Consider the following 11,880-nt stretch of genomic DNA (forward strand, 5'->3'; position numbering starts at 1 on the left):
TTTTTTTTTTTTTTTTTCCGTAGAGACAGGGTTTCACCATTTTGGCTGGGTTGGTCTTGAACTCCTGACCTCACGATACACCCGTCTTGGCCTCCCTAAGTGCTGGGATTACAGGCGTGAGCCACTGTGCCCTGTTCGTTCCTTCTTTCTGTCCTTCCTTCCTTCCTTCCTTCCTTCCTTCCTTCCTTCCTTCCTTTCTTCCTTCCTTCCATCCATCCATCAAAATGTTAGGATGAAATGCATGTTCTAATAGAAAACAGCTCAACCATGGGAATTATAGGAGTTTTAACACATTGTAGGTATTTAAGTGTACTGAAGCCTCTAATCTATTTTCTTTTTTTTTTTTTTATTGAGTCAGAGTCTTGCTGTGTTGCCTAGGCTGGAGTGCAGTGGCGCGGTCTTAGCTCACTGCAACCTCCACCTCCTGGTTTCAAGCAATTCTCCTGTCTCAGTGTCCCGAGTAGCTGGGATTACAGGCACCCGCCATCATGCCTGGCTAATTTTTGTTTTTTTTGTAGAGATGGGGTTTCACCATATTGGCCAGGCTGATCTCTTGGCTAGGCTGGTCTTGAACTCCTGACCTCGTGATCCAGCCACCTTGGCCTCCCAAAGTGCTGTGATTATAGGTGTGAGCCACCGCACCCGACCTGCCTGTATTTATTTATTTATTATTTATTTTTTTATTTTTTTGAGACAGAGTCTCACTTTGTCACCCAGGCTGGAGTGCAGTGGCGCGATCTCAGCTCACTGCAAGCTCCGCCTCCCGGGTTCACGCCATTCTCCTGCCTCAGCCTCCCGAGTAGCTGGGACTACAGGCGCCCGGCTAGTTTTTGTATTTTTAGTAGAGACACGGGTTTCACCGTGTGAGCCAGGATGGTCTCGATCTCCTGATCTTGTGATCCACCCTCCTCGGCCTCGCCGAGTGCTGGGATTACACGCGTGAGCCACCGCGCCCAGCCTCTAATCTGTTTTCTTAAGAGTCAAGTTGCCATCCAAGCTAGTATCCTTCTCTCTTTCTAGGAACTTGGTAATACTGTAATCTAAAAATCAAATAATGGAAACAGCACTTTGGGTTGGAACAAAGATAGGCAGTGCCATCTTAGGAGGTAGCCTATTGCCAGACAAGCAAGGCTGAGCTCTAACCTCACTGAATGTGTTCCTATACCTAGAGGAAGAATGTGGGCACCCAGAGAGTCTGGTCAGCTCTGAGTCTGAGTTCTCCACCCACCTCGGTCCTCCAAAGTGCTAGGATTACAGGCGTGAGCCACTGTGCCCAGCCTATTTGCATTTTTATTATAGTTTGTCTCCCTAAGTTACTTGTGCACTAGGAAAGAAAGTGTGTGCCAGCTAGAGAACATAGATATTCATTCCCCTTAACTGTACATTCTCCACTATAATAAAAGGTTAGAAACCATCTCAGTAACCCCAGTCTGTGTTTATGCTGACAGCCTCATTTATTAACCTGTAAAACAGAGCTCAACATCATAATGGAGAATTCACCAAGGTGATGTCATTCAGTGGAGGGAGGTTTCAGTTGCTCACTAGCCTTCTCTAGATAACACCATGATATTTCTGGGTGCCAAGCAAGCTTTTTCTTGAAAGTTCTACAGTATCAGTGTCCAGAATTGGTGATTAGCTCTCCAAAGTGGTGCTGCATTAGATATGAAAACAAGGAACCCTTGAATAGATGCATTGATTTGTTCAACAAAGTAATAGAAATGTGGCTGGTCTTCAGTTCTTCCAAGAAAGGATTTATTTACATGGTTACTTGAGTGTGCACAATATTGTTCAAAGACAAGACTTTATTAATTATGTCCACCACACGAATTGCAAGATAGTGGTAAAACCCACTTTTCTTTTCTTTTCTTTTTTTTTTTTTGGGGGGGGGACAGTCTCGCTCTGTCGCCCAGGCTGGAGTGCAGTGGTGCGATCTCGGCTCACTGCAACCTCCACCTCCCTGGTTCACGCCATTCTCCTGCCTCAGCCTCCCAAGTAGCTGAGACTACAGGCGCCTGCCACCACATCCGGCTAATTTTGTATTTTAGTAGGGACAGGGTTTCACTGTGTTAGCCAGGATGGTTTCGATCTCCTGACCTTGTGATCCGCCTGTCTCGGCCTCTCAAAGTGCTGGGATTACAGGCTTGAGTCACTGCGCCCGGCTTTTTTTTTTTTTTTTTTTTGAGATGGAGTCTTGCTCTGTTGCCCAGGCTGGAGTGCAGTAGTATTAATCTCAGCTCACTGCAGCCTCCTCCCCCTGGGTTCAAGTAATTCTCCTGCCTCAGTCTCCCAAGTAGGTGGGATTAGAGGCGCACACCACCATGCCTGGCTAATTTTTTGTATCTTTCGTAGAAACAGGGTTTCACCATGTTGGCCAGTGCTGGTCTTGAACTCCTGACCTTGTGACCTACCTGCCTCGGCCTCCCAAAGTGTTGGGATTACAGGCGTGAGGCACCGTGCCCAGCCTTTCTTTTTTTTTTTTTCAATTGTGGTAAAATATACATACCATTTACCATTTTAACCATACATTGTGCCATTAAGTACATTTACAACATTGTGCAGCCATCACCATCATCCATCTTCGGAACTTTTCCATTTTCCCATAGTGAAACTTTGTGCTCATTAAACACTAACTCTCCATTGTTTATCTCCTCTCTTCTCCCCTGTTCACCTCATATAAGTGGAAACATTCAGTATTTGTCCTTTTGTGACTGTTTCATATCACTTAGCATAATGCCTTCAAGGTCCTGTAGTGTGGGTCAGAATGCCCTTCCTTTGTAAAGCTGAATAATATTCCACGGTGTGGGTGCCCCACGTTGTGCTGATCCGTTCATCTGTCACTGGGCACTTGGGTTGTTCCCACCTTTTGGCTACTGTGAATAATCCTGCTGCAAACGTGGGTGTATGGATATCTGTCTTGCTTTCTATCCATTTGTCTGTATACCCAGAGGTAGAATTGCCGGATCATGTGGTAATTCTGTGCTTCATTTTTTGAGGACCGTTATACTGTTGTTTTGATCAGAACCATCCTTGTGGGTGTGGCATGGCACCACTGTTTCTGGTGCTTGCTGTCCCCCCCTCATCTGCAACTACCAGTTTAAGCTCATGTCAGCAGCCAAACTTCTCTTCCTTCCCTTCCCTCCTTACGCACCTCCAGCTTCTAACACTCTCAGTTAGGGGGATAATGTATCTTCCTCCTGCTGATCCATGTTTCAAACCTGATAACTGCCTCTGGCATGTTTAATCACCTGCCAAGCCCCGTTAAACTTTTTTTTTTTTTTTTTTTATGGAGTCTTGCTCTGTCACCCAGGCTGGAGTGCAGCAGTGTGACCTCGGCTCACTGCAAGCTCCGCCTCCCAGGTTCAAGCAGTTCTCTGCCTCAGCCTCCCAAGTAGCTGGGATTACAGGTGCGCACCACCACGCCTCACTAATTTTTGTATTTTTAGTAGAGATGGGGTTTCACCGTCTTGGCCAAGCTGGTCTTGAACTCCTGACCTCGTGATCCACACCCGCCTTGGCCTCCTGAGGTGCTGGGATTACAGGCGTGAGCCACCACGCCTGGCCAAGCCCTGTTAAATCTTGACAGAAGCCATTCGCGTCTCTTCCCTCCTCTGTGCAGACTGTCATTTTTCCTCAGTGACTGTGCCGTTTTACATTCCCACCAGCAGTGCCTCTGTTCTTTTACATGGCATAAATGGAAATATCCTTGCTTGTATAGTCTGTTGAATTTTTGGATACCTGCTTCATAGTTTCTAGTAATACCTCTCATTGTTTTCTGTATTTCCAGGCTGCAGTGCAGAAGGCAATCCCTATGTACAAAATTGCTACCAAAAATGATGTAGATGTCCAAATTGACCAGGAGTCCTACCTGCCTGAAGACATGTAAGGAGTATTCTTGCTGCTAACAGCTACTTTCTCTCCCTGGGAGAGTGGCCTTTATACTGGGCCTTTTTCAAATGGTATTTTCGCCAACACACTCTTAGACACAAGGCTAGAGCTGTAATGTGTTCTTCTTGCAGCTGCTCCTGTTCTGGCTGCGCTCTGTTGTTCTCCCTTGTTGGCTGGCTAAATACACTCTAAAAGTCTAGTATCATCGGGTGTGGTGACTCACGCCTGTAATCCCAGCACTTTGGGAGGCCAAGGTGGGCGGATCACAAGGTCAAGAGATCGAGACCATCCTGGCCAACACGGCCTAGGGAGCCAGACTCCCTATCATACCAGCCCACCCTCTGCTCACAGTCCAGTCCTGTCTCTACGAAAAATACAAAACTTAGCTGAGCATGGTGGCACGCACCTGTAGTCCCAGCTACCCAGGAGGCTGAGGCAGGAGAATCACTTGAACCCGGGAGGCGGAGGTTTGCAGTGAGCCAGGATCACGCCACTGGACTCCAGTCTGGCAACAGAGTGAGACTGCATCTCAAAAAACAAAACAAAAGTCTAATTTATGGTCACTGCATTCCTTCTGCGGGGAGGTGGCCACCAGAATGAAAGCTAGGACCGGATCTCTGTATTGGATGCTGAGGTAGTTACTCCCTCCTTCTAAGTAATAGTTTATCAAAACAAGAATTGTGTATGCCTAGTAATTAGGTTCCTTAGAAATAGAATAGCAAGCCGGGCGCGGTGGCTCAAGCCTGTAATCCCAGCACTTTGGGAGGCTGAGACGGGCGGATCACGAGGTCAGGAGATCGAGACCATCCTGGCTAACACGGTGAAACCCCGTCTCTACTAAAACTACAAAAAACTAGAAGAGACAAACTAGACCGGGGCGGTGGCGGGCGCCTGAATAGATCGCCAGCTGCTCGAGAGGCTGAGGCAAAGGAACGAATGGTCGTGAACCCCCAGAGAGGCCGGAGCGTGGCATGAGAGCTAGAGATCCGGCCACTGCACTTCAGCGCTGGGCGACAGATGCCACGGACTCCGTCTCAAAAAAAAAACAAGAAAAAAGAACAAAAAAAAAAAAGAAATAGAACTAGGAACAGTACAGGGTGGTTTTTTTTTCTGTTGTCTTTGTTTTTTTTTTTTCTTGTTTTTTTTTGAGACAGAGTCTCGCTTTTGGCCACAGGACTCAGATCGTGCAGTGGCCAGCGATCTCAGCCCTCACTGCCAAGCTCGCCTCCCGGGTTATACGCCCCGTTCTTTCTGCCTCAGCCCCTGAGTAGACACTGGCGACTGCAGGGCGCCGCCGACCGAGAGCTTGAGGACCGAAGCTCATTTGCAAAAAGGACTCTAGTCAAAAAAACTTCCTCGTATGGCATTGCAAAACAAGGCTCCTCGCCCGGCGCTAGATCTCCTTTTTGCCTGTTCCTTTAGTAGACGACGAGGGTTTGTCAGCCGTGCTAAGCCTCCAGGATCGAGTTCTCGCCGCGATCTCCTGAGACCTCGTGATCTGCACGCGTCTTGGCCCGTCACAAGAGAGCTGTGGGAATTCAGCAGGCCGTGCCAGCACACACTGGCGCCTCGTTTTTGTTTTCTTTAATATTTTTTATTTTTTTTGAGTAAGAGTCTCTTTCTGTTGCCCAGGCTGGAGTTCAGTGACACCATCTCGGCTTGCTGCAACCTCTGCCTCCTGGGTTCAAGCAATTCTCCTGTCTCAGCCTCTCAAGTAGGTGGGACTACAGGTGCCCCACCGTGCCCAGCAAAGTTTTGTATTTTTAGTGGAGATGGGCTTTCGCCATGTTGGCCAGGCTGGCCTCAAACTTGTGAATGGAAACAATCCACCTGTCTCGGCCTCCCGAAATGCTGGGATTGCAGGGGTGAGCCACCACTCCCGGCCAGCAGTGACGTCTTTTATCAGACACACATGCAGTCGTGATAGGGCCTTATCAGTGATGAGCAGGATTGGGCTTAAGAAAACATTCAGATGAGGACTCTTGATTTGCAAACTGAGATGAAATCCTTCCTTTTTCATTTTGTTGGGGAGGGCTGGCTGTGATTATTAAAACAGGTTCTGTAACATAAAATCAAATTGACACAGGCCGGGCGCGGTGGCTCACTCTTGTAATCCCAACAGTTTGGGAGGCTGAGGTGGGCGGATCACCAGAGGTCAGGAGTTCGACACCAGCCTGGCCAACGTGGTGAAACCCCGTCTCTACAAAAATTAGCCAGGCATGATGGCAGGTGCCTGTAATCCCAGCTACTCGGGAGGCTGAGGCAGGAGAATTGCTTGAACTCAGGAGGCGGAGGTGGCAGTGAGCCGAGATCACGCCACTGCACTCCTGCCTGGGCAACAGAGTGAGTCTCAAAAAAAACAAAAAAACACACAGTGTCACCTGGTAAATGAGTTATTGAGATGAATGTAGTTAGTTCTCTGTATCTTTGGGGTCCACACCTGTGAATTCAACCAACTTTTTCTTTTCACTCCCTAAACACTACAGTGTAACAACCATTTACATTGTCTTAGCTATTTTAGGTGCTGTAGACATGATTTACAATATAGGGGAGGATGTGTGATGGTTGTGTGCAAATACTACACTGTTTGATATAATGGACGTCTGGGCAGGGATGGAGGTGTCTTGAAACCAACTGTGCGTTACATCTTCGGAAGCTTTTTCAGTTCCTTTCAAGCCTGTTGCTTAGGTTGCACAGTCTACACACCAAGACGAGGGCATTCCTCTGCGGGAGTAAAGGGTACCATGTATCTTTCTCAACTCTTTGAAAATGATTATTTCCTGTGCTTTTTTTTGCAGAGCTGGTGGAGTTGAGATCTATAATGGGGATCGTAAAATAAAGGTTTCCAACACCCTGGAAAGCCGGCTGGATCTCATAGCCCAGCAGGTGAGTGTGGGGGTACTTCTTGGTAGTTGGTCTGCTGTTACTTTGAAGTGGGACAGACAACACATGTCCATTCCCTGGTATTTGGGATTTGTTGCTGTCCTTCCACATTTTTGGACATTTGCTCAAAAAGAATGAGAATTGGGCATGCAGTAGCATTTGCTAAGGTAATAACATTTACATGAGGGTGAATTTGGGTTCAGAACAAGGGTTTTGTTGACCTAGGATTCAAATTTGTACATTTTACTACATGTAAGGTGCTGACAAGTTTTTTCTGTAACAGTAATCATGGAAACTAAAGCAAATACTTGTGTTTTGTTTTGCTTTTTTGAGATGGAGTTTCACTCTTTTTTGCCCAGGCTGGAGTGCAATCTCGACTCACTGCAACCTCCACCTCCCAGGTTCACGTGATTCTCCTGCTTCAGCCTCCTGAGTAGCTGGGATTACAGGCACACGCCACCACACCGGCTAATTTTGTATTTTTAGTAGAGACGGGGTTTCACCATGTTGGCCAGCCTGGTCTCAAACTCCTGACCTCAGGTGATCCACCCGCCTTGGCCTCCCAAAGTGCTGGGATTACAGGTGTGAGCCGCCGCACGAGGCCACAAATACTTGTTTAAAGGAATTATCATAAAGCTGCTGGCTTTTCAGATGTTTCCAGATTTGTACACATGAACTCTAGGAAACAAGCCAGGAAAATTCCATTTGTTCTAAAATGCTGGGCATCTTCTAGCCTTCTAGTGGTAGTCTATTGCTGTGGCTGCTAACCTAGTTATTCCCTGACCTAGATGGGCAGTTTACTGTTTATGCAGATACTTGTCTTATAACTAAAGCACTTTCACCTTGATTTTTTCATATTCTGGTAACTTAAACCTCAGAACATTGTTTCCTAGTAGCCACTGTCTCATCCAGTATCATAGCCACTACTCACTCACAGATATTTGATGAAACCGAAAAATTCAGTTTCTCAGCACTCAATAACCAGCTATAGCCGGGGCTGCCCTGTTGGACAGCAGAGCCTTAGAAATCCAGAGTTAAGTCCTCCTAAGGATTCATCAGTGGCTGTAGCAAGTGCTTTCAGCCTAAACTGGCATTGGAAGTGTTCTGTGCGGCTGCTGTGGCCATAGTAGGCACTCAGTAAATGTGTATTGAAGAGAGTGTAGGTGACCTAGCATATTGTGATGAGATGATTATGATGAGTTAAGTCTGAGATAGTAGTGACTTTAGGGTTTTTGTTGGTTTTTTTAAATGTGTCCCTTTTGTAAGCAGTCTGAACCCTAGATTTGGGATGAGTCAAGCTTCTCACCAATGAATGTGTTACTGTGCTTCAGGGAACGAAAGGGTGGCTTTGATGTGCGTGGCTTTGTGAGTCCTTCGCAGCCATGTAGGTTCGTGGCTTTCCACCTGTGGTTAAGATGTGCAGTACTCTACAACTGCTCCAGCTGACATTGCATATTTATTACACCTTCTCTCCACAGATGATGCCAGAAGTCCGGGGAGCCTTGTTTGGTGCAAATGCCAACAGGAAGTTTTTGGACTAAGCCTTCAGGAGGTGGAGCTCATCCTCAGCTCTCCCGCTGTGATGTGGAAGCTTCTGATATTTGAAGAAACACGAATGTCTCTGTAGTTTCCTCTTTACTGCCCCAGTATTGCTCTGTATTTATCTCTGTATTTATCCGTGGATGCCTCTCCTGTCACTATGCCTTGCTATTGTTGCACCGTGGTGGAAGCTTCATGTAATATGTCAGGACCACTCACCAGTTTCCATCTGAAAGTAACCCAGTGTCCAGGTTGGTTCAATCAGCACTAGGGAAGGGGGCGGTGGTGGGTCCATGGGCTTCTTGGGTCTCCTCTCCGTCTGGCTACGCCCGCGCGCTGGCTCCTTTGCTCTTTGGCGTTTTGGCCCCTGCAGTCCCACTCTTGAGGCTTAAGGTGCGTGTGGGCCAACCACTCCTTTCGCCAGTAAGTCCCTCTCGCCGCTCGCTCTCGCGCTCGTCACCTCTCCCGCGCCTCAGCCGGTTTTCCTCTCTGTAAAATGTGCTTTAAATCCTAAGCCATGAATATGATTTATTTATTAAAAGAGTTACATGGATTTAATGTGATTTCTAGTGTAAAGCACTACAAATTTAGGTTTTGACAGAGTCAAATTCTTATTGAGGCACCTAGAAAAGAAGTATTTTCCCAATCCCCGTGGCACTTGATGGTGACAGCTGTCAGCACCTGGACCCGTTAACCCTCTGGGTGTCACCTGGGCTGTTGTTCATTGTACCCAGCCCATCACCCGGGAGGGGAGCGTTCTTTCCACCCTTGTGATCTGCCACACGCCCCACATGGCTCTTCAGTGTGAGCTGGCTTCTAGAAGGGCTGCACAACTTTATCGAGGAAATAGTTGTATTAGTGTTGCCCGAGTGAGAAAAACCAAGTTTTTTTTTCTTTTTTCGAGACGGAGTCTTGCTCTGTCGCCCAGGCTGGAGTGTGTGGCGCGATCTCGGCTCACTGCAAGCTCCACCTCCCGGGTTCACGCCATTCTCCTGCCTCAGCCTCCCGAGTAGCTGGGACTACAGGCGCCCGCCACCTCGCCCGGCTAATTTTTTGTATTTTTAGTAGAGACGGGGTTTCACCAGGTTAGTCAGGATGGTCGCAATCTCCTGACCTCGTGATCCGCCCACCTCGGCCTCCCAAAGTGCTGGGATTACAGGCGTGAGCCACAGCATCCAGCCCAAAAAACCAAGTTATTTTAGAGCAGGTCACTGTGTGCTGGAACCAGATCCTTTCACAGAGGCCCTGTTCTTCCTCCCCTGCCCCATGTTTTATTTTTCCGTAGGTGACGACTAAGAGCTGCCCAGGGCCTTGCAGCTAGTACATGGTGGAGCGGGGACTTGAACTGAGGTCTGTCTCCAGGGCCCATACTCAAATACAGTTCTCATAACAGAAAGTGAGGCTCCCAAGGCTGACCATGTTGGCGCCATCCTCTTCCTCGTTAGCCCAGGTTTCACAGTAGGTGGAACTACTGTAAACACCAGCTCCTGCAGCAGGTGCTGATTTTCTTAGGACTTGGCCCCGCTGCTGTGACATTATTTCTCCTGTAGCAGCCTATGGGGCAGGAATCGAGGTGCATGAGGACGGCTCTCACAGCAAACTCAGCTCCTCAAGACGATGCACTTACAAAGGGATAGAATCAAGGCTTAAAGCCCAGTGTCACTAACAAGCAGATGTTTCCCTGTGGCTGTGTTCCTCCACCCCCAATAAGTATCAGTTTGAAGAGTCATGGGGGTCTGCTTCTGTGCCCTTTTTAATGTTGGGGTTTGAAATGGACGTAGAAAAGCAGATGGTGACACCATTCACTGCAGCCTGTGCTGTACCCATTGATGAAGAGATGAGATTGTAACCGTTCACCTTTATTTCAAATAGTGTTCCTCGGATACAGGGAGGGGTCTGCAAGAGCCTGGGCTCTGGGGCAGGGGAGGGGAGGGGAGGGGAGGGAAGGGAAGGGAAGGGAAGGGCTGTGCCCAGTCAGAGCCGGCCTCAGCCCCCTCAGCCATCCAGGGATTCGAAAGGGTGCTTGGTCTCAAACGAGGTGCTGACTTTGAGGACTTGGCATGGTCCCTTGAACTTCTGATCCTCCTTTTCCTCAAAAATCAGTGCTAGGACTCAAGTTATAGAGTCCAAGATTAACAATGCTAAATCCTCAAGCTGACTGAAGGTTGCTGAGTTTGACTGAGATGTTAAAATATAGAAACAACCCTTCTATTTTGACTACCTGTTAAGGTCCTGCAATTAATACAACTAAAGTAGTATTTTTATTGAAAAGTAGGTGGGTAGGGGCTTCTGAAAGCCCCTGGTAGCTGTGCCCACAAAGGAAAATGAGTGTAGACACGCAGGGGAAGAAGGCTGTGCTCAGCTTGTTAGACTATAGGGCTGTTTCTCCCGAGATTGAGGTAGCACTACAACGTAGAGGACAAGGCAGGCCAGAGCGGCCCCGCCTGCCCTTGTCCCCTCTAGGCTAAGTGAAATGGGCTAGAGAGTGGGCGGCGAGTGCAGAGACCTGACCTCCAGCTCTGTCTACTCAAAACACTTTAAGATGCGCTCTCCAATCCCAATGAAATAGACCCCTTGAGCAATCCCAAAGAGAGGTGCTATGACCAGTGCCCGGCAGCCAGCGCCTTTCATGAAGGCAGACGGTCCCTCCTGAATCCAGAGTTTCCTGGGGAGAAAGAAGAGCCGGTGAGCTGATGGGCAGGGGCAGTCTGCCAGCAGCCCTCGGTGGTGGCCTCTCCATTTGTGCACCTCTCGTTCGAGAATAGTGCCTTCCACAGCAAGAGCAAGGGGCCAACGGTGTGGGGCTGTGCCTCGCCCGCTAGGTGCCTGCAGGTTGGTTACTTAAGCAGTTGGGTCAAGGCCTTGGAAATAGGCCTGATGTGGCTAGAATCTTTGGTGAGAGATGCTGTAGGGATACCACAAAGAAGAAAAAGGCTCCCAGTACATTGTTTTCTCTGAGAGGTGAGGGAAAGACAGACTTCTAAGAAACCCAGAGCCCAGCATGAAAGCTGGTCTGTAAATCTGATCTAGGCAGACGCCCATGCAGAGGAACCGGTCCCAGCCACCATTTGAGGGGACACTGGCTCTCACCTGGCACAGTCGGTGATCCCACTGTACATGTCCTCGCCCAGGCCTTTCTTGAGGGTTTGGATTCGAGTTTTCAGAACTAAATCAAGTCAAAGTTAAAATAAGTAGTGAACAGCTTACCTTTGGTGTCCTCCCCTCAACACGAAGTGGCTGGGTCCTCCTTTAGAGCTACCACATATAAAACTGAGTCATAGGCTGGGCATGGTGGCTCACGCCTGTAATCCTAGCACTTTGGGAGGCTGAGGAGGGCGGATCACGAGGTCAGGAGTTCGAGATCAGCCTGGCCAACATAGTGAAAACCCATCTCTACTAAAAAAAAAATGAGCCAGGCATGGTGGCGCAGGCCTGTAGTCCCAGCTACTTGGGAGGCGGGGGCAGGAGAATCACTTGAACTGGGGAGGTGAAGGTTGTGGTGTGCTGGGATTGCATCACTGCACTCCGATCTGGGCACCAGATTGAGACTCCGTGTCAAAAAAAAAAAAAGGT

The 11,880-nt window shown here is 48.4% G+C and overlaps 2 protein-coding genes across 9 annotated transcripts in view; one reads left to right on the plus strand and one right to left on the minus strand.

Annotated features, from left to right (window-relative positions):
• The window catches only part of ATP6V1E1 (ATPase H+ transporting V1 subunit E1), a 49,917-nt gene extending 41,484 nt beyond the window's left edge, over window positions 1-8,433 (plus strand). The window contains exons 6-8 of the mRNA XM_017891346.1: window positions 3,716-3,879; window positions 6,684-6,771; window positions 8,247-8,433. Coding sequence (XP_017746835.1) covers window positions 3,716-3,879; window positions 6,684-6,771; window positions 8,247-8,309 — 315 coding nt within the window. The 3' untranslated portion in view covers window positions 8,310-8,433. The remainder of the gene's footprint in view (window positions 1-3,715; window positions 3,880-6,683; window positions 6,772-8,246) is intronic.
• Window positions 8,434-9,468: 1,035 nt separating this feature from the next.
• The window catches only part of SLC25A18 (solute carrier family 25 member 18), a 27,128-nt gene continuing 24,716 nt past the window's right edge, over window positions 9,469-11,880 (minus strand). For 5 of the 8 annotated variants that reach the window (XM_017891348.1, XM_017891351.1, XM_017891349.1 and 2 more), the window contains 2 exons: window positions 11,398-11,473; window positions 9,471-10,972 (listed from right to left, as the gene is read on the minus strand). In XM_017891348.1, the coding sequence (XP_017746837.1) occupies window positions 10,831-10,972; window positions 11,398-11,473 (218 nt within the window). In that variant the 3' untranslated portion in view covers window positions 9,471-10,830. Of the gene's footprint in view, window positions 10,973-11,397; window positions 11,474-11,880 lie in introns of all 8 variants that reach the window. The other 3 variants (XM_017891347.1, XM_017891353.1, XM_017891354.1) reach the window with 2 other exon arrangements.

This window comes from Rhinopithecus bieti, unplaced genomic scaffold (assembly GCF_001698545.2).
Source record: "Rhinopithecus bieti isolate Rb0 unplaced genomic scaffold, ASM169854v2 scaffold_20777, whole genome shotgun sequence".
Lineage (NCBI taxonomy): Eukaryota > Metazoa > Chordata > Mammalia > Primates > Cercopithecidae > Rhinopithecus > Rhinopithecus bieti.